Genomic DNA, 20,662 nt, shown 5'->3' with positions numbered 1-20,662 from the left:
CAATATAAATCATATTTGCTGCTGTCCACTTCCCATTGGCAGCTACAAGTGTGGCTCCCGTGCAACAGATGTATGTGAACATATCCACACACACACACACACACACACACACACACACACACACACACTAAGTGGATCCAGATTCTGTCCGGCACGAACATGATGACCACCACATCCTCAACAATGTGCCCCCCCCCCCCCCCCCCCCAATAACCCCCAGCCCCGACTCATCCTCGTCACCCCTCATCCCTCTGTTGGCCTCAAAGTCTCCAACTTCTGTTTGTCACACAGGAAGAAAAGCTCCTACACACACACACACACACACACACACACATACACGCTCTTCAGGCCTCCTCCATCAGGAATGTTCCCCCGCTGCGCTGGTCGTGGAGATGCACAGCTAGAGCCCCTGCTTCCTGCCAGCATCATCCGCGAGCGCAACGCTGATCGCTGATAGACGCTCGGCTCGCCGGCCTGGGAAAGGACTCGGGGCGCCGGACGTGAGCAGGCCCCCCTATCAGCCCGGGTTAAACCGCACTGGTGTGTTACCCCGCAATTACAACTCGGGGTTTGGTGCGCTATCTCTGGGGACCATCTGCTGGGAGCATAGCAGCGCAGTAATTACTGCACGCTCACGAACCTTGCTCTGCTTAAACCCCCTCTATAAGTTTGTGAGCGTTTGTGTGTGTGTGTGTGTGTGTGCGTGCGTGCGTGTTTGTGCGCGTGACTGCTGGTCACATGTGAGACCATTCCCACACCAAAATTATGGTCTAGGGCTATAATCTTATCACAGTCTATCAGCATAGCTGGAGTACCAGCATGGAAGAGAGAGAGAGAGAGAGAGAGAGAGTGAGCAGATTTGCATGGTGGTGGAGACCCTTCCAGATCCCGCTGTGCCTGAACAGGGCCGTCTCAGGCTTGTTTTGCACATCTTCAAAAGTGTGGGGCGAAAATAAAGGAGTGAGAGTCTCAGACAGTGTTAGAAAAGAAGAAACCATAAACGTTTATTATTATTATATATATATATATATTCATATATCATTTTACAATAAAAAAATCAACGTGTGCAGCCGCAGTGCAAATGACGAGCTCCATAGCCCCCCGGGAGCACGGGCTCCTATCTGGCCCAGGGGAGCGAGAGGGGACGCCCGGGGAGCGAGGGGACGCCCGGGACCGTGGCCTCCATGCCAGGGAGACGAAGGCTGCTGGAGCCCCAACCCTCTCCTCTCTTTTCCTTTCCTCTTGCGATTAAAGCCCTTATGGCCTCAGGGGGCGGACAGGGCAAAAGGCTCTGGTTCTCACTCTCACCTTCCTCTCCCCCCACCTCCACCTCTCCCCATGCCATTTACATAACCCTCCTCTCTCTCTCTCTCTCTCTCTCTCTCCATCACTCCCTCCATCCATCCCTTCTTCTTCACCTCTCTTTCTCCCTCCCTCTCTCTCTCCCCTTCCCTCCGGTTTCCCTCGACTCAAATACCTCCTTTGAGCTCCGAAGGGTTTCTTTGTGCAGGAGGGAGGGAGGGAGGGAGGGAGGGAGAGAGAGTGTGCGCGTGCATGTGAGAGCGTGTGAGAGAGAGGGAATGGGGTGGTGGTGGTGGTGGTGGCGTTGGGTAGGCGGGGGACGAGGACAAACATGGTGCCGTAGGTGGCATTACCTCTCCCTTCCCTGCTTGGCCCCAAAGCCCCTGGATGGTTTCTTTACCCCCCTCCCCTCGCTTGCCTTCAAGCGGCCAGGTGCAGAGGGGATCAGATTACACCTAGATTAGATTTACGGCCTTCCTCCACACACACACACACACACACACACACACACACACCCTTAATACAGTTGTGCCCCCTCCACACGCACACACACACACACACACCCATAACCTCCCCACTCTCTCTTTCCATCTGCGTTTGAGGTCGAGTTTTTTCTCGCGGGTGAACATTTCAAGGTGGCCACTACATTACATGTTGTCGAAAGGGACCCTCTTGCGAAATGGAGTTGTATTTCAGTGGATGTTTTTTTTGCCACCACTTTCGGGCTTGTCCAATTCTCATCGCCATCACCATCACCTAGAGTCCTCTTTGCCCTCCTACTCCTCCTTTAAGACACAGCTTTACACACACATGCACACACACACAGACAGACACATATACACACACACACACACACACACACACACACACACACACACACACACACACACTTTCCTCTAATGTAACAGTGCATTTCCTGGATTCTGATAGGAGGCGTAAAAAGAAAAACCAAAAGCAGAAGGCAACAGCATTTTGACAGGAATAAATAAGAGAGCTTTGTTGTTTCTGCAAGAGAATTCCCAGCTCCCCTCAGACCAACAGGGGTGTGACCAGAGAATCTTCCCCCACCACCAGGCACCCACAGTCCAACTTTCGCCTTAGAAGTCTCAAGTAACCTCTAATAACGCATACTAATACCTCCAAAGTATAAAATAATAGCCTACATTCAGAGAGTGACCTGGGCTAAGCATCTGGAAAAGCTGGACATTAGGATAGAGTTTTTGTTGCTCCATGTTTACTTAAACATAAGATCTTCCTTCCTGGGGGGAGCAAGCCAAAATATTACATTATTTCTGGAAAGTGTTACTGTTGTTGTTTTATCTCTTTGAATATCCTTACAATAATGCCTTTAAATACCTGGATATCAATGTGATCTGAAAAGTTTTGGGTTTTTAAATAAAACCTTACAAAACCTAAAACCTTACAAGAGTAAACTGAATGATGGCAAAACTGAATGTTGTGTCGGACCGTTGTCACTCAAACTGTCTACTCCACCAGGTTTTCTCCCAAAGAAGTCAAGCAACAAAACAAGCATTTTACAGCAAGCGAAACCTCTGGCTTAGAGTCAACTACTAATGCTCAAACAAGCATTGAGACATGTTCCCTTGTCTCCTTTCAGACAATATTGTGTGATTATGATGGATTTTGTGTTTTTAAAAGGACCAAAAGTCTGTTTTTTTTCTACACCAAAGCTGCAATGAGTCCTCCTGTGCAGTTGGCGGCGCTGGTGAAGAGGCTCCGCTCACCGGCACTTTGAGCGCATGGCCTCCTGGGTCTTCTGGTGCCTCCTCTTGTTGTACCTCTTGACGTAGTTGCTGCTCCGCAGCAGGCCGTCGCCAGGCTTGAGCTTGCCCCCGACGATGGCCAGGAGGTCACTGGGCAGGTGGCGGCGCCGGTGGTAGATCTGCCCCATGACCACATACCTGCTCCCTGCCAAGAGGAACACCAAACACATCTGAGTTGTGCCCCACCAAAACTGCCCTCAGCCCTTAGCGTTCACCGCTGAGTGTACCCCACTGAAACTGCCCTCAACCCTTAGCGTTCACAGCTGAGTGTACCCCACTGAAACTGCCTTCAGCCCTTAGCGTTCACAGCTGAGTGTACCCCTGAAACTGCCCTCAGCCCTACGAGTTCTGTGTTGATCTTGTCCAGTGTCAAGGTAAAACTGAAAAAAAAAAATGGAAAAAAATGCGTCCATCCGGAAGAGGATGTAGTCTACTAGTGTCATATCATAAAAAAATGACTCCAGACCTTTTTTTGTTTGTTGCTGTTTCATTTCATAAAAACCTGTCCTAATCCTGCAGGGAAGGTTTTGTGTAACTGTCCAATGTCATCACTTAAGCCCTGGAGAATGGAACTTGTTCAAATAATTTATGGACTGGTTCCTCAGTCCAAAATGGCCACACTGTCTCAATGTGGTATTTTTATCTGCCTATTTTAAAAAACAATGAAACCGTGAGATATGAAAACAGCAAGTATACAGAAGTTGTAAGACTGATGGTTACTAGTTTCCAATGCTGAAAACTGAAAAATAATAACTGCTGCCAGACCAGGGTTTAATTCATCTGGTTTTGGCCTGCGGAGATCTTGGCAGCAGTGGACCCCATGGAAACTTACCCAGTTTGAAGTCTGGACAGGGTTTTGAGCACTTGAAGGTGTCCAGAACTAGGATGCGTACTTTGAAAAAGTAGCTGTCGGGGGTGACGTACAGGCGGCTCATCTTGTAGAAGCCATCGCTGTTCACCAGGAGGGTGATGAGCCGGATTCCTCTCCGCAGGATCTCAATGTCGTGAACAATGCCGTTGATGGCTGATATGAGAAGAGAAACCATAGTGAACTCAAGTGTATATAGATTAAAGATAGTTAAAGTTGTGTTGGTTCATGTTTACTACAATGATATAATTCTGTATACCTAAAGTAATAAACTGTATAATATCAATAGAATTAAAATGGAAAGGGAGGGTACATGAATAAGGCAATTCTTAGTTCCCGCCTTTAGACCTATGCTTCATATAGCTTGTGATTTTATCAAACCAATCTATGCATTTGATGATAGTGAGGGATAGACTTTTGTTTCATGTTTTCATTGACCACAACCAGTTGCTGGTCTGAGTTCTCAGAGGCAGGTCCTGGATCCTAAGATTCAGGTTTGAATAAGGTCCAGTTTGACTAAATCAGAGATTCCATGATGCTAGTGAGTCTGTGAAGCCTCACAACCTGTTTTTGACATGCTGGCAGACTGAGTGATAAAGAGTGAAACTTTAAAACAGATATCACAATTGATAAGATTGAAGGAATAAATTGGTTTCCATCCTTACCAAACTCGCTGTAACAGTAATGTTCCCTCTCATCTCTCTCCTTTCTGCATTCACTCAAACAGACGGCATCTTGACTGAAGTCTGACTCTAGGAGAATGGAAAAAAGAGACGGTGTCCATGCGTGCGTGCCATTGTGAGAGCCAGCGAATCATTCCTATGTTGTCGCGAGGCCAAAGCTGTCAATGCGGTGTCATTATAAAAACCGAGGCGTTGCATTCCAGACTCGTTGAGCCCACAGGGGACCTTTTTGATATCAGTTCCAAATTCCAGTTAATTACTATATCACAACCCATCTCATCCAAGCATATTTAGAATTCTTTTTTCCCCTGATAGCCTAATCTCATGGTTTGTGGAGCCCACAAAGGGCGCATTCAAGCAAAGGCCGCTAACCAGCAATTTGCGGATCATGGAGCAATTAGACTAACCATCTAGTTTCTGCAATCTTTTTCGCCATGATTGCTTCCCAAACCGTTTGGTGATTAGTTAAAATGCGCAAAGGACGCACTGATGCGTGTGGCTCACCTCTTTTAAGGATGTCGAAGTGGTACAGCAAGCTGGAGGAGCGGCGGTTGTACAGCACAAAGGGTCGGGTGTTGTTTAGATTGCCCCCGGTCGTGAGACTAGACTTCCCGGGACGGTTCTCCTCGGGGTCAAGACGCCGGTTTGGGGGGTCTCGGTCTTTCCGCGTGTTGGAGGTCGGTTGCGTGTTACGAGACCTTGAATTGTGGTTGTTGTCAGTGTCACTTGGTGGTGGATTGTTATTAGAATGATGTTCACTCTCCGGTACGTTTTTGTGAGTACGGTTCACGGTAATAGGTGTGATTTTGGGGTGCAGAATAGGAATGTGACCGCGTCCGTCCCCTCGGTTCTTCTCACTGTTGTGCTCAACTGGTAAACGGTCCGCTTTCGAAGCCTTCTTGTTTTTGCCGTGCGGCCCCAGCCGAGGAATAGGCACCAAGTCGGTGTGCTTTGGCCACACTCCCGCAGGTAAGGGGTGAAGTGTGTATTTGGGGTCCCCGGATTTCTTGTTTTGTCCAAGCAGCTCGTTGATGGGTAATGCAAGGTCCTTTCCACCTACTCTGCTGTCGTTCTGTGGTGGTTCTGACTGTCCGCCATGCCCTGTCTTTTCTGGCGTTGTCCCAATTAATGAGAATAATTCTGCGGGTGCGAGACAGACATAGCCCAGGCTATTAGTCCACACCTGTCATCTGTCACTAACGTACCAAAACAGTCGTTCACATTTTTTTAACATCTTATAGAAATTAAAGACCCTGTAATAAACTGTAAACACTGAATAAACTCAATCAATGCGAATATCAATGCATGTAGCCCACCTTCTTCAAAAACATTACGCACTGGATAGCCTACTGAAAACTGGATACAAATAAATAACTTTCATAATTTGCCATATCAGACAGCCTAATTGCAATAATTCATAATCTCGGTCAACTATACGCTAACATTGCATATTAACAGCCTAACTTCTTCAAGCTGGGAAAAGTAAGGACAGGTTAAAATGGAATTGATTTATGTGTTAAGTAGCCTACCATTTACAGTGTGTTCCTCCGCCGTAGAGAAAGCAAAGACGATCAGAAGGAGCAAAAGTAATCCGGTCATTGTGGAAGTATGCCCTTGTTAGAAGTCAGCTAGTGTCTGAATGTCGACTGCTTTATATGCCTCCGGGTAATTCCCATGGAAGGAGGCGTGTCGCCTAGTAATGTCTTTTGAGACATAGGTACACATTGAAATGATCGTAGGGTGGGGAAGAGTTTGAAGTAGGCTACTTGAAAAATAAATAACAGAGTAATATATTCTATCACGTGGGATGTGTGGTTTTAACCCATTCATGTATTTTGGTGAAAATTATCCACAATTATGATAGTCCTGTAAATTCATGTTGTGTCTAAAATGTAAATGCCCAAGCATGTGGACACATAGGCTACAACAAATGAAAATAGGCCAGACAAATCGTAAAAACAATAAATAATTTAATGTCTTATTTTAGGTTGTCCTGAATTAAAATGCAACTCTGCATGTCTAAAGTTCAATGAAATATTGTGCTGTTCTGTATTGAGTTTCTTTGTTTATTTACTGTTGAATTATAATATTATGTGTAAATAGATTAATCTAAACAAAACTTTATGTAAAAGATCTGCATGACATCCAGGGGACAGCTCCATTCTGAATTGTTGAACTTCTTGAAAATATGTTTTTGGCAGATACGCCTGAACCATTTTTTTTTTTGCAATTTGGTCAGCAATCAAATAATGTTTGGAATAAAGGAAAGCGCTGGCAGCAGTGCTAATAGATATTGCCCTGAATTAATCCAAAATTGCCCACTAATGAACCACAATCACTTTGACATTTGGCAACTCCAAACTGTTACACTCTCATCCTTTGGTAATAGTATTGATTGATGGAGTAGTCTGTTAATGGCTACCTAAGGTCTCTTCTGCATTGTCTCTTGAATGCTATTCTTCATTTTAAGTCACTTTGGATAGAAGCGTCTTAGTGCATCCTGTTTTGCATTTGTGTAGCCTATGTGAAGTCATTACAGTTGTGGAACATTTTAGCCAACCACTAACTCAAATAAAGTGAAATAGATAGAAATGCTGGAATTACATGTCACTATGTGACTTTCAGTTTCCTGAATTGGACCGAAAACGGCAAAGAGCCAACATGTTGACATAAACGCTTAATTTATGCAATCTATAGTCCTCTCGGTTTTTAGGTTTTCATTTATGAATTATCCTCATGTGACTCTTATCAAGACATGTATTTGGTTGTAACCAGGTTGTCTGCTTTAGAAGAACGTGGAGTGAATTACATGCATTTCTTTAGAAAAACTGCCCCCTACCGGATAAACAGCAGCCTACAAGCGACATAACAGCTACCAAGCAGACCACCTCAATTGCACAGGTGTACAGTAGGTAGCCTATATGTAGCATACTTTTCCACATAAGGACGAGGTTAGACGTAATTAACTGAAATACTATGCAACTGATATATCCCAACCTTGCCAGTTGATATGTCAAGTGTTTTCAAAAGTCGTTGTAGGCTATAGGCAATGGGCTAGCTAAAACACAGATAGGAAAATACAATGTTGACTCAAACCAACTCTTAAACATTCCATGCTGCCTACAGAGGTACTTTTTCATTAGACAAATGGCAAAGTTGACGGTTTGGTACACCTTTGTTGGCTTATTTGACTGAATACAACTTGCACTTTGGAATTGGGATTAGCGAATGCTCCAAGGCAGTAATGCGTAAATGCAGTAAATGCAATTTCATTAGATTCAAAGATTTAAAACATCTTCAATAAACGACCCAGATGGGACTCGAACCCACAATCCCCAGCTCCGGAGGCTGATGCCTTATCCATTAGGCCACTGGGTCATCACGTTTCCAATGACAGGAAGTTCACTTTAAAAATAGCCCTAGAATCACTATCGCGATTTTACCTGTGTCTGCTCTAAAAACTTCAATCATTCCGAACCAAATCAAATAGGTAGGGTAGGCTATGTGATGTCGTGTCTGGGGTTATTTGAAATGCTTTGCAAGCTGAGACGCTCCCGCTGTAATCACTCTAAGCAGGGTCATATTTCATCTCGCGATAGTACAGTAATAGTCCGTGAGCCATTTCAAACGAAGCTCATAGGATGGTGACGAGGTGCTTGTACTCGAAATGAACCAATGAAATGTGCGAATAACTAAGAATTTAAAGGGTGGTATTCTTATACGTCACTTACTTCATGAAGAACCACCTAGGAATTGGTAAGCGCGCTCTCTCATGCGAAGTTTTAGGATAGAAAATCGTTATGAAATGTATTTGTTAATACGGTGCTGTATAGTTTACTAGTTCATAATAGCACCTTGAGCATTACAGTTGTGATATACTCATGCAGTTGTCAAGAAATACACCATTCTTACATTATGTTGAGACCACATGTGTGTCTGACAAATCTGCCGGAAATATGACTTTATGTAACGTTCTTGAGGAGTTGATACATTGTTATTTTATACATTGTTTCAGGAAATAGGCTATATTGTGTTACTTTGTTGCTTTCCCCAGATCAGAACCTTTAGACATGTCCACTGCCAGTGAGAGTCCCGCGCGCCTCGGCCAGTTCAAAAACAAGGGGAAAGATGCTAATGTGAGTGGTTTTACAGGGCAGTCACTCAACATTGTGTTAGCGGTCACAGCTAACTAGCTATAGCTACCATTGTTCTCGGCCGTTATTTTATGGTTTTCAGCATCGGTTGCATGTTTGTTCTGTATGATCGTAGGAATTAAGGAGAAGAAGAATCGAAGTAAATGTCGAACTTCGAAAAGCCAAGAAAGACGAACAGATCCTTAAAAGGAGAAATGTCAGCAGTCTGCCCGATGAAGCGACATCACCACTTCAAGAGCAAAACCAAAACGCACAGGTAACGTTGTAGGGTACAGTCTTCGACTCTGTAAGATAGTCTACTTGTTTATTTGTCTTAGCTGATAGACTGTCAGACGTTGACATGACCAGGCTGGCGAATGCTGAAACTGAAAGCGATACACCCGAGTGTTAGCCTACATCAGTGTGTAGCCTTTATCGCTTTTTGTCCAATACCGAGCGTTTTTGGAAGCGCTACGCGCTGTCGTTTTGTTGTGTTGTGTCTACTACCTGACATTAAAGCCTGATTAAGTTCTTGTGTGTCTGCATTATGACCTTGCCATGCCGCCACTGCACTATCAAACGGTGATTTACCCCGCTAATCCTTATTTGTTGGTTGCAGCCAGCGCAGCACTGGACCGTGGAGGAGATTGTCTCTGGCGTAAATAGCCAAAGCCGTGATCATCAGTTACAGGCCACGCAGGCAGCCAGGTAATTCACACCGTCCCCAATCCCATTAGCAGGACAATGACTTTCGCAGGACATTCACAGACACGGCAATGCCCGAATCAGACCGGTCACGACATTCAGCCAGCTCATTGGAGTCGCTCACGCTGAATTAATGTGTGCCGTCCGTCAACAGGAAGCTGCTCTCAAGGGAGAGGCACCCTCCCATCGACAACATCATTGCTGCCGGCCTGATCGCTAAGTTTGTGGGCTTCCTCGGGTGCCCCGACTGTCCGCCCATCCAGTTCGAGGCGGCCTGGGCCCTCACCAACATCGCCTCGGGGACATCTGAACAGACCCGAGCTGTGGTGGATGGTGGCGCTATCCCAGCTTTCGTCAGTCTGGTGACCTCCCCTCATCCTCACGTCAGTGAGCAGGCCATCTGGGCGCTGGGCAATATCGCTGGTGGGTGTCTGTTTCCTCTAACTGTAAACATTTACATTCACAAAGCATTATATGCATGGCCTGGACGTGTCTGTCTGCATCCATCTTCTCTATTAAGATAACATATTTGGCTCAAGCATTTATTTGGTCTCTAGCTAAGGCATTCTGATCTTTTGTGTGCAGTAAATGGAAGACTGTCTATGTGTGATTTACGAGCCAGTCACAGACTGTAGCATGCATAGCTGTCAGATGTGATGTGTAAGATATGTTCCATACCTTGTGTGTTCTCTGAATCGTGTGTGCCGCCTGCCTAGCTTGTCCGGTTTGCGTTAGAGTTGGAGGAAGATTAGATCGGCTTCCTATCACCGTCTTACAAACAGTTTATAGACACTTTTAAGAGTGAATTAATTTGCTTGGTGTCTGACTGTTATGTTTTTGTGAAACCTAGGTGATGGACCAACCTACAGAGACAAAGTCATCAAGCATGGGGCCATCGAGGCCCTCCTCACTCTCCTTGCCGTCCCCGACTTGGCAATCTTCTCTGTAAGTTTAGAGCACGGAGGGGAATTAACGCTGTTATTGTCTGTTCATGATCATCAGTGGTGTCTGGAGTTGTCGCTCTCATTACTCAAGCGGAGGGCTTGTCATAACATCCCGTTTTCTGGCCTCGTGACAGTCGGGGTACCTGCGGAACGTCACCTGGACGCTGTCCAACCTCTGCCGCAACAAGAACCCGGCGCCGCCGCTGCCCGCCGTCCAGGAGATGCTGCCCGCGCTGCTGCGCCTGCTCGACGTCAACGACAAGGAGGTGCTGGCCGACGCCTGCTGGGCCGTGTCCTACCTGACGGACGGCCCCAACGAGCGCATCGAGGTGGTGGTGCAGTCCGGCCTGGTGCCGCACCTGGTGCAGCTGCTGGGCTGCGTGGAGATCGCCATCGTGGTGAGTCCCAGCGGGCCCTGTGGGTTATTGGACATGGGCTGGTGGAGAACGGGTAACGCTGTGTGCTCTGCCTTCACGCTGCTGTCTTCGATAGAGGGAGGTTTTTGGATGAGAATCTTTTTTTTCTCTTTTTTTTTTCAACCCATGTCTGCTCTAGGCCTGATAGAGTTCAGGCGTGATGCCTGAATTCAGGCTGGAGCTCGACCATGTACGATGTCAGGAAAGGCCATTCTCTATATTGTCTTTGGATATGTATTTGCTAATTTCAGGCACAGATAATTTCCTATCTATCAGCCCTACTGCTCACAGGGTGTTGGGTGTGAGCCCACACCTTTGTTTTTGGTTGGTTGCCCAATTTGTGCAGTGACTAATTATTTGCAGTGTGGGAGAAGAATGCAAACTCGCAACCGAGCAGGGTGCACAACTCTGCAGTTTGCATCTGTAGTTCAGACTCGGACTCATTAGGCTGAAAGGACTTGTGTGCCCACGGTTATTGAAAGAAAACACTACCGTTTGACGTTGTTTTGAGCGACTTGATTACTCACACAGTTGAGTCACAGTCACAGACATAGATCTGACCGGGTGAACGCTGACGTAACTTGGTTATTGAAAACAAAAAAGTAGCTGAGAACTGGAGGGGGGTTTTGACAGACATGGCAGCTAAAATGGGAGCAAGAGAGAAGAAGCAGGGAACAGTGAAACCGTGATGCATCTGACTCGAGTCATTGCAAAACAAAGTACAGTATGAAGTCAGGGGTGCAGCTTGTATTGAGAGAAAAAATGTGAGGGATTAACCCCTTTGGATTGGAACCCAAATAGCTTTTCTTTTGATTGGCTGTCAGTCTTACTAGTAGGTGTGTTTGACATTATTGAGTACAGGTTCAGTGGCATTCTGAACTCTTAACCCCCCTTCTGTGTGTGTGTGTGTGTGTGTGTGTGTGTGTGTGTGTGTGTGTGTGTGTGTGTGTGTGTGTGTGTGTGTGTGTGTGTGTGTGTGTGTGTGTGTGTGTGTGTGTGTGTGTGTGTGTGTGTGTGTGTGTGTGTGTGTGTGTGTGTGTGTGTGTGTGTGTGTGTGTGTGTGTGTGTGTGTTCACGCTTCCAGACCCCGGCGCTGCGGTGTGTGGGGAACATCGTGACGGGTACGGACGAGCAGACCCAGAGTGTGCTGAACTCCGGCGCGCTGGCCATGTTCCCCATGCTGCTGCGCCACCACAAGAGCAACATCCAGAAGGAGGCCGCCTGGACGCTGTCCAACATCACTGCCGGGAAGGACACCCAGATCCAGGAGGTCATCAACGCCGGCCTGGTGCCTTTGATGGTGGAGGCCCTGCATTCGGTAATGACTGTGCTGCTTTCAGCTCGGCTGGTTTCACATTCGGTTTTGGATCTGTGTCTTGAAAGCAGTAATGTCGCTGTTTCACTTTTGTGCGGCATAGTTTGGAGTATTTTAACTTTCTGTCAGTTGGCAAACCGCAGAACTAGGTGATGATTTCAGTCTTGTTTGGTCCGAGATGCTGGTTTCCATTTGTTTGTTTTGCATGGAAAACAAATATCCAATTGTTTCCGCAGTGTTGATGTGTTTTTGTTTTTGTTTCAATTCTGGTCTGCAGGGAGACTACAAAACCCAGAAGGAAGTGGTGTGGGCCATCACCAACTACACCAGCGGGGGCAACATCGAGCAGGTGATCTTCCTGGTGCGCTGTAATGTGCTGGTGCCGCTGCTCAACCTGCTCACAGCCAAGGAGAGCAAAACCATCCTGGTCATCCTGGATGCCATCTCCAACATCTTCATGGTAAGTTGTCGTGCTGCTTCTACTTCATGCATGTGTGCTCTCCTGCAGTATATTTGGCTTTGTTGAATAAGGGGAGTTGTGGTGCACGGCCACAAAGCTACCGTAAACGGGAAACACAGTGGTTTCCTCCTTCATATGCAAATCCTCAGACTTTGAAATGACCACTAAAACGGGCAAGTCTCAACAAAGACAGACTGTGATGCAAATACACCCCTCTGATCGCTGCCCCCTCCACATGGTGTCATGTCGAGTTTGAGATTCAGGAAGAAGTTGCTGGAGTCTATTATGAGTGTTTTTTGGCGGCAAGGCAACCAATGGGTGTAAAGTTCATTTAATTAGTCAAGTGGGTGACAGATTAGCAAGTAGGGATGGGGGAAATCTAGATATCTGCTGAAATGGGCGGTTTAGATGGATAGTTAGATAGATAGATATATGCTTTATTGATCTCCAAGGGGAAATTCAAGTTTTATACCCCATTCTAATAATAGTGTTATAAATAGGCTTGTATTTCAGCATGTTTTTGATAGAAGGTATGCAACTTTTGTCTATGTTGGCATCAGAGATGGTGAAGTATTCCGTTCATCTATTCTATGTCATCTTTAACCCTAACCCAAATGTCTGAACCGTGGGTGATGTTAGGCCGTGATGCTTTATTTTCAGTCTGACATCATGTCTGTGGTGCTTTAATTTTTGCCCGAGGCAATAAAGAAAGGACTAAAATGTGGTATTGTTTTGTGAACAGGCAGCAGAGAAGATTGGCGAGACAGAGGAATTGTGCGTGATGGTCGAGGAATGTGGCGGCCTGGACAAAATTGAGGCCCTGCAGTCTCATGACAATGAGATGATCTACAAGGCTGCCCTCAACCTGATCGAGAAGTACTTCTCGGACGAGGTGAGTGTGCACCCAGTAACTGATCAGCTGTTGACTCCACAGCACTAAACATGTAACAAAGCATTTACAAATGTATACCTACCTACCTACTGCTGTTGATGGTGATGAAGCTGATGGATTGATGGATTTTTGACCATATAGTGCAGCAGCATTGGGTTTGTGAGAGCTATTGAGTAATGGTCTCTTTTTGTCTTTCAGGACAAGGAGGATGAGTCTGTCGTGCCAGAGACGACCGAAGATGGCTATGCTTTCCAGATTCCTGAGAACCAAAGCACTTTCAACTTCTAAACAACACTCCTGTTGTCTTCATATCAATGTCTGTCTGTATTTTTGTATGTGTATCTCCTTTATGCATTTCACTTGTGTACATAAGTACATATGTTCTTTGCTGTTTTACTATAAACCCTGTAAATAAACTTTATAAAAAATACTGGTTGAAAAAGGTATGTGAACTGTGGTGGTGATTTTGTGCTTGGACATCTTGTCTAGTAAGTGATGAGTGAGTTCATCGCTTACTTGAAAATCAGTCTTATGACTCGACCTATAGGAACTTGACACAGACGAAAACTGAAAGCCATTCACACCTGATACAGTGCCTTCAGCCAACATTCAAAACCACAGACAGTTTGATATATTATTTATATTTGGAGTGAGTCATGCAGACTGACAGACGTTTTCTCAAACAGCAACATACCTCGGAAATGGTGAACTGGCTGGCCAGCAGTTTAATATGAAACAGCGTCGTATATAATATAAGAAAGGTAAATTCCCATGAATGAAACTATGATTACAATATTTGCATATTTCAACTGTGATCTTAGATCTTGTGAGAAGGGCATTGAGCAATCCTCATGATTTGTGTCTCAACTCTGAAGTTTGACTTGAGGATCCAAAACTAATGATTAGCTCATTCATTGTGTGTGTTTCCAATAAATGGCCCACTTTATAAAGTCTTTATAGACACTTTATATCATACTGGTTCTTTCTTATCTGTGATGGATCATTTTTTTTATAAAATGAAATAGACCTACACATTTTTTTTATTATAATCATCAATATCATGAGTTAAACTCCCTGTGTAAGGACGTTCAGTTTACTCTGTTCTGGCAGAGCTCATATACTGGGATTGTTTGAAGTGTGTTTAAACATCCTAGCAGACTAAACGGTTATCAGAGATGTACGGATCGCGACTGATCGTGTGATCTGACAAAAAGAGAAGGCCTAGCCTACTTCCATGTAAAGAACTTACATTTTAAAAGTTGTTTTATTATATCCCCTTTAACCACATTGTTTCACGTAATGGTCTCTGGGTCTGACAATTAATTGCAGGAGAAAATGAGACTGACCATGTCCTTTCACTATCAAATAATGTTCTTGTTTTATTGAAAACTTGACGTTAGTAATCAAAACATTTGTAGTTCTATCCAAGCCAGGAGAGGTCAGCAGAGAGCCGCCGGGCGCGCAGAGCCAAGTTGAGTTGGAGCTGCGGAAAGGGGCAAGCTCACAACTTTACATCTGCTCCAAACAAGAATGCCACCCCTGCGAGCGCCGACCAGTTCTTGCAACCTTCCGAAGATGGAGAAGAGCACGTCTTAGGTCTCGCGTGAACGTGGATACTCTGTTCTTTTCTAGGTGTAGAATTGCACGTCCGCCTTTATATTGCTACGCTTCTCGGAGTTAACGTTCAGTTTTCGGTATTTTATCGTTTGTTTTATTTCTCTTTTTTCACAGCCTCTGCGGAGTTGCAGCTCGAATGTTAGGGTAATCGTAGTCCTATGCACATCCGGGCCACAATGCCGTGACTCCATTACTCCTCATTCACTGTAAAACTAAGGAGTCGGGGTAAAGGGTGGTATATTTTTATGAAGCTTTATGTTTTGTAAATATTTTTTATAAATTTGCGTCAAGCTGGAACACAAAGGGACATGTCTAATCAAGGGGTGAGGAGAAATGGCCCAGTGAAACTGCGGTTGACAGGTAAGAATTTAAACCTCAAATGTTGCAACCCTTGCGTTGCTGTTTCTAGCGCTAGATAGCCCACTTACAAGACCAGCTAGCTAGCTAACGTAAATGCTTACTCCAGCTAGGTCTTCAATGCAGGTCATTAGATGTGTGATGTACAAATGGTCACTGGCGAGTCTGTTGTGTAGTTAGCAGCATTGCCTGCTTGTGAAAACTAGCTATAATCAAGACTGGCTATTCATGCGCCACGAAATGCGTAATGATAACGTTAATTTGGTCAACCAGTCTTCAGACAGCCTAACTAACCCTCGTATTTGAACTCAAGATTCAGCGGGCAACTATCATGGGTTTAGCTCAATATTGTGTGCCTAGCAGATCGAGCTAATTCACGTAGCCCGTACAGTTAACGTTAACCGATTTAAATAGGCAACGTTAACGTTAGCTGTCTGGGTCAACGTTGCGTTCTGTTTGTCCACTCCTTTCTCATCCAGTTTGTTTTGGTTGCCTATTCGTTTAGCTGTAACGTTAGTACATTTCCCTAAATACACCATTTTAAACCATTAAGTGGCATTTTTACTTGTGTATTTCAACACATGGACATACTAAGCAATTGCCTGTTCAGTGTAATCGCATGGAAACCGACTCCTAAATGAAGTTTTGTTTCCCAAAATGCGCCAGACAACTTTTTTTTCTATGCATCAGCATGACAAATGAATTCCAGCCTTTTTATTGTATGATTCTCTGAAACAATGTTACAATCGCGGCGGTGGTGGAATGTGTGGAGGGGGTTTGTTGCTACATTTACTTCAAGGACTGTCTGTGTAGCAACATTACCGTTTAAAGGGAACGCTTTCGGTTTCATGGAAGTGGTCACCAAAAATCCAATAGCTTTGGTGCTTTTTTTCCTTGAGATGCGTTGTTGCATTGTTTTTTTTATCATTATTATTTATTTAATTTGAATAATGTGGCACTCAAGTCTTTAAGTTCCAGGTTTATTTCTACATGTGGTAGACATTTCTACATCTTACAAAGAGTGGGGCAATCTAAAACCAGAGGGAAACGAAACTATAAAAGGGCAAGTGCCATGTCACGTTACAGCCTATTAAGAATTTATTTAGAAGCCATCAACTCGGAGGGTCAGTGTTGCATTGCTCTCTCTCTCTCTCTCTGCTGGCCAACTGTTGCAAAGTGACGACAGGCAGTGCCACCTATCATTCACTTGATGAGTGGCACTTGCAGCAGTGCCATCCCCTGCCACTCATTTAACCTTCCCTACTGATTAATCCGAGCAGGGCAGATTTCTACTCTCTGTGTGTGTGTTGCTATTTATGTGTAAAACCTTGTGTGATATGAGACTTGTCAAAGTCGAGCAGGCGCGTAAGCTGGCAGTGCAGCTTGGAACTGGTGCTCCGCCGACCGTGCTCGTCGGGCTCTTTTAGCCGTGTCTTACAACCCAAACATCTGCACGTTTACACGAAGAAACATTGTTTTGACTGCAGGCTGGAGCGGGGTGACAGGCGCGGCGATTCATGTACCTCCAAGATCAGGTCGAGGCAGATTCCAGCACTCGCTCGCTCCTCAGGAAGAGCCAAATTAAATATTTAAACTGGTAATATGCTGGCTGAAAAAGAGCGGAGAAGGGTCGGCGGGGCCAGCCATTCCCATAGAAAGAACATTGCTCTAGAGTTCCACGATTGCATGGGACATTACTCCCTTGTTTTCGGCTGCGTAGCCTGAAAGCACTGCAATGAACATTCAAATATCAGATCAACATGGTCATTGCCGGTAACTCCGTGTTGACATTCATGAGGTTCATGATTCATTCAGAGAGCCCTATGTGTAGGATGATCATATAATATCCCTCCTGTAGAAGCACCGGTTGGTGTTAAGTAGTACGTCAAGCTATTTCCGGCAAACCTTTGTAGATGAGAATCTGAGTGCTCCAGCCCATTTAGCCTAATTGATGCTTCCAATGCATTTTCTCTCTCTTTGCTCTCTCTATGCTGCTGGAGTCACCTGAGCCGAAGCATCAGGCCTCTGAATAGAGAGAAGGCTGCTGATGTTGGTTGTAAGTGTTTCTAGACACATCCCAGCGCTCCATGGCGGGTAGTGCGGCTGCTCCCCAACAGCCAACCCTGGAGCACGCGAGCGAGCGAGCGGGCGAGCGGGCGTCTTATTTTAGCCCAGCGTTGATGGTTTTGAAACGGGCCGCTGATGGAATGCCGAGAATGCGAAGCGTGCGAGGGGAGCGGTGAGTCTCCCCAGATTACAGGAACCTCCTCTCTCTCCCTCTCTCCCTCTTTTCTTTCTTTCGTTCTTTTCTTTCTGTTTCTCTCTTCCGCTCCCTCTTTCACTCTCCTTTTCCTCTCGCTCTTGTTGGCTTTGCTGCTTTCTCTGAAAGGCCAAGCCTGAAAGGGTATGCGATTATGTGTGCGGTGTGCGTGTTTGTGTTGCAGGCCTACAAACCGGCTGTTTTTGTGTGTGTGTGTGTTTGTGTATGGGTTTGTATAAACATGTCTAGACGTTGGAGGCATGCTTTTTTGTGCTGTCTTTGTTGCTGACGTTCTCAAGATTGCAGTGTGCCACGTTTGACAGTCTCTTTATGGTATGGCCCGCTCCCCCCTCCGACTGTGGTTTGTGTGTGCGTGCCTCTCTCTCTCTCTCTCTCTCTCTCTCTCTCTCTCTCTCTCTCTCTCTCTCTCTCTCTCTCTCTCTCTCTCTCTCTCTCTCTCTCTCTCTCTCTCTCTCTCTCTCTGTGTGAAGGGCAGACAAGGCCAGGCTGAGACTGCTTTCCCTTTTCCTCTCTCTGTGGTGTGAGTGTGTGCTGGACAGGGGAAGGGCCAGACTGCTCAGGGGTGCCTGCCTGCCATTTGACCTCCTCACCCCACGCACACACACACACACACACACACACATTCTCGGCAGACCTTCCCGTTATCACTGTCTAGTCCAACACACACTGTGCACCTTCTGCCCAGAAGCCTGTGACCTATTTTGTGTGTGTGTGTGTGTGTGTGTGTTTATACATTTCTTATTGTCTCTGTGTCGTCCAGCTCAAACATTCCTGTATGCGTGCACATGGAGTGGAAGCGCTGCTTTTTATAGATGAGCTTTGAGCTGCCGCGCTAGTTAGCTCTTTGCTCTCCTTTCCTGTGGATGTACATGCACTTGTATTTGAGTATGTCACTCTTTCAGGCGGCTTCTAGATTTATCTGTCTGCCTGTCTGTCTGTCTGTCTGTCTGGCTGGCTTGTGAGCTGTTACAGCCTACCTAGTTTAGTGAGGTGCAGTCTGTTTAGCTAGTTTAGTTTATTTAGCATCTCTCTAGTGCTATATTCTCCCAGCAGCGATCCGCATGAACAGGCCTGGATTCCTACAGCATGCCACTCCGTCTCTCTCTCGCTCTCTCCTCTCCTCTCTCTTTCTCTCTCTTCCCCCCCTCTCTCTCTTTCCCTCTCTCTCTTTCTATCTTCTCTCTCTCCCTGTCTCTCTCTTCTGATTTGGTAGGGCTAGATATTCTGTCACCAGCACTAATGAGATGTTAAGTGTAAATGCTGTCGCTGGTATCTGCCCACCGGGCTGTCCCATGCCAGCATGTCACTAACAGTTTGAGTCAGAGGACACAGGAGTATGGTTAAAATGAATCAAATAGGGAAAATCTGGATTGAAAGTGAGAAAAGAGGGAGTGTGTGTGTGTGTGTGTGTGTGTGTGTAAGGGGGGGGGGGAGGTGAGAGACGAGAGAGAGAGAGCTGTGAGGTCCAACACCTAGGGGTGTTGGGACTGGCCATTATTTTTGACAGATCTTTATCGATAGGGCAGCGGGCCAAGTCTTTTGTTTTTTTTTCTCCCCCCTCCAGTTCTTTATTTCTGCCTTTAATGCGATGCATGCACAGGCAGTAAAAACATTTCATGGGGTGTTTGGTTGTGCTTGCTTTAGTCCCAGCACTTTTAAAATCTCCCCCATTCTCTGCTGCTGACATGCGGTCGATGCGTTTGTGAGTCATTAGTTCCTTACCGTGAGTGTAGTGTGTGTGTGCGTGTGTGTGTGTGTGTGTGTGTGTGTAAAAGTGGGCAGCCCAGCGATGTATACCACTGGGATCATGGCACAGTGATGAAAATCAAGCACATGCTCCTTTTTAAGCTACCAGCCACAAGGGTCACCCAGAGCTTGTCCAGTGTGCTGCCTAACACCGCATGGCACAACATAAGCCCCGGGCCATTCTGTTCTGCTGTGTCAGACATTTCTGTTATTCAGCCATATTCTTCCATATTCCTCCATATGCACAGGCCTGTCATCGTACGCATTCGCATATGCGCGCCATATGGAAGTCAGACGCCTGCCTCTCTGTGTTCTGTGTCCGTCCGTCCTCCCGCGTCCTGACGCGGAGGCTACCAGGCCGTGGCTCTCATCCAAAGTGACTTTCACGCGGCGAGGGCACGGCCGTGTGTTCTCCCAGCCTGCGCTGCCCGCAGGGGGGGATGAGCCGGTGACCTTGGCAATGCACCACTCCCCCCCCCCCCCCCCCTTACTCTCCTCCTCCTCCTCCTCCTCCTCTTCCTCTCTCCCACCACCACCGCTCACTACCACCAACCATGCCGAAGATCAGAGAGAAGGTGAAAACGCCAAGCTCTTTCACCCTAATGTTTTTTTTTGTCTTTAAAGTAGATTTTAAATATGTATCAAACCTTGTTTGATTTGATTGAACTTGATGAGGTTCAGATGCACTCTCTAACAGTGAGGGCAACCGTGTGTGTCCATGTAGGCAGCTCGTCTGTGTGAGCCACAGGCAAGGAGGGTACTGCGCTGTTTTGCCTGGCTGCAGATTGCTACTCTTTCTCTTTCTAGTGTGTGTGTGTGTGTGTGTGTGTGTGTGTGTGTCTGCTAAAAGTCACTCCTGTGTTACCACACACCACCCTCAGTCTCCCCCCTAAGAAGAAAAGCACAATCAGTGGTGTGGACTGCCAGGGATCTGCTGATCCCTGTGATAAGACAGGAGGTTCTCATGTCACTCAGCGCTCTCTCTCTCCCTCTCTCTTGCTGTCTTTCTCTCTCTCTCTCTCTCTCTCTCTCTATCTCCCCCCCCCTCCCTCCTCTCTCTCTCTGAGGGAAAAGTGCATTTAAGGGAAGTGGAGAGAGTCGGGATGTCCACGGCGGGACAGAAAATAGCCCCGTCTGTTGTCTCCCGTCTGAGGAGGGG

General features: G+C 46.2%; 3 protein-coding genes and 1 non-coding gene across 5 annotated transcripts in view; 2 read left to right on the top strand and 2 right to left on the bottom strand.

Moving 5' to 3' along the window:
- Positions 1-985: 985 nt before the first annotated feature.
- LOC134093354 (UPF0450 protein C17orf58 homolog) lies at positions 986-6,248 on the bottom strand. Its single transcript, XM_062546453.1, has 5 exons — positions 6,167-6,248; positions 5,142-5,777; positions 4,620-4,706; positions 3,919-4,110; positions 986-3,231 (listed from the first exon to the last, which is right to left on the bottom strand). Exons 1-5 carry the CDS (start codon positions 6,234-6,236, stop codon positions 3,044-3,046), a joined length of 1,173 nt encoding a protein of 390 aa, XP_062402437.1. The 5' UTR covers positions 6,237-6,248; the 3' UTR covers positions 986-3,043.
- Positions 6,249-7,942: 1,694 nt separating this feature from the next.
- On the bottom strand, positions 7,943-8,015 carry trnar-ccg (transfer RNA arginine (anticodon CCG)). Its single transcript has one exon. It is a non-coding gene; the product is annotated as a tRNA-Arg (tRNA).
- A 326-nt stretch (positions 8,016-8,341) lies between these two features.
- LOC134093338 (importin subunit alpha-1-like) lies at positions 8,342-13,948 on the top strand. Its single transcript, XM_062546452.1, has 11 exons — positions 8,342-8,393; positions 8,692-8,773; positions 8,907-9,047; positions 9,390-9,478; positions 9,630-9,898; positions 10,326-10,420; positions 10,554-10,817; positions 11,920-12,153; positions 12,428-12,610; positions 13,353-13,502; positions 13,701-13,948. Exons 2-11 carry the CDS (start codon positions 8,708-8,710, stop codon positions 13,788-13,790), a joined length of 1,581 nt encoding a protein of 526 aa, XP_062402436.1. The 5' UTR covers positions 8,342-8,393; positions 8,692-8,707; the 3' UTR covers positions 13,791-13,948.
- Positions 13,949-15,058: 1,110 nt separating this feature from the next.
- LOC134093280 (E3 ubiquitin-protein ligase SMURF2-like) overlaps positions 15,059-20,662 on the top strand; it is a 74,101-nt gene continuing 68,497 nt past the window's right edge. For both annotated transcript variants that reach the window (XM_062546448.1, XM_062546447.1), the window contains exon 1: positions 15,059-15,479. In XM_062546448.1, the coding sequence (XP_062402432.1) occupies positions 15,428-15,479 (52 nt within the window). In that variant the 5' untranslated portion in view covers positions 15,059-15,427. The remainder of the gene's footprint in view (positions 15,480-20,662) is intronic.

This window comes from Sardina pilchardus, chromosome 1, assembly GCF_963854185.1.
Source record: "Sardina pilchardus chromosome 1, fSarPil1.1, whole genome shotgun sequence".
Classification (NCBI taxonomy): domain Eukaryota; kingdom Metazoa; phylum Chordata; class Actinopteri; order Clupeiformes; family Clupeidae; genus Sardina; species Sardina pilchardus.
Note: the sequence above shows the minus strand (reverse complement) of the source record. Positions and strands in the feature narration are given on the sequence as shown.

Coding starts and splice junctions, on each gene's coding strand:
- LOC134093354 (XM_062546453.1), bottom strand. CDS start 6,236: ATGACCGGATTACTTTTGCTCCTTCTGATCGTCTTTGCTTTCTCTACG. Junction 4,111..4,619: donor TTACTGTTACAGCGAGTTTG/GTAAGGATGGAA, acceptor TTCTCATATCAG/CCATCAACGGCATTGTTCAC. Junction 3,232..3,918: donor CTGTCCAGACTTCAAACTGG/GTAAGTTTCCAT, acceptor TCCTCTTGGCAG/GGAGCAGGTATGTGGTCATG.
- LOC134093338 (XM_062546452.1), top strand. CDS start 8,708: ATGTCCACTGCCAGTGAGAGTCCCGCGCGCCTCGGCCAGTTCAAAAAC. Junction 9,899..10,325: donor GGCGCTGGGCAATATCGCTG/GTGGGTGTCTGT, acceptor TGTGAAACCTAG/GTGATGGACCAACCTACAGA. Junction 10,421..10,553: donor CCGACTTGGCAATCTTCTCT/GTAAGTTTAGAG, acceptor GCCTCGTGACAG/TCGGGGTACCTGCGGAACGT.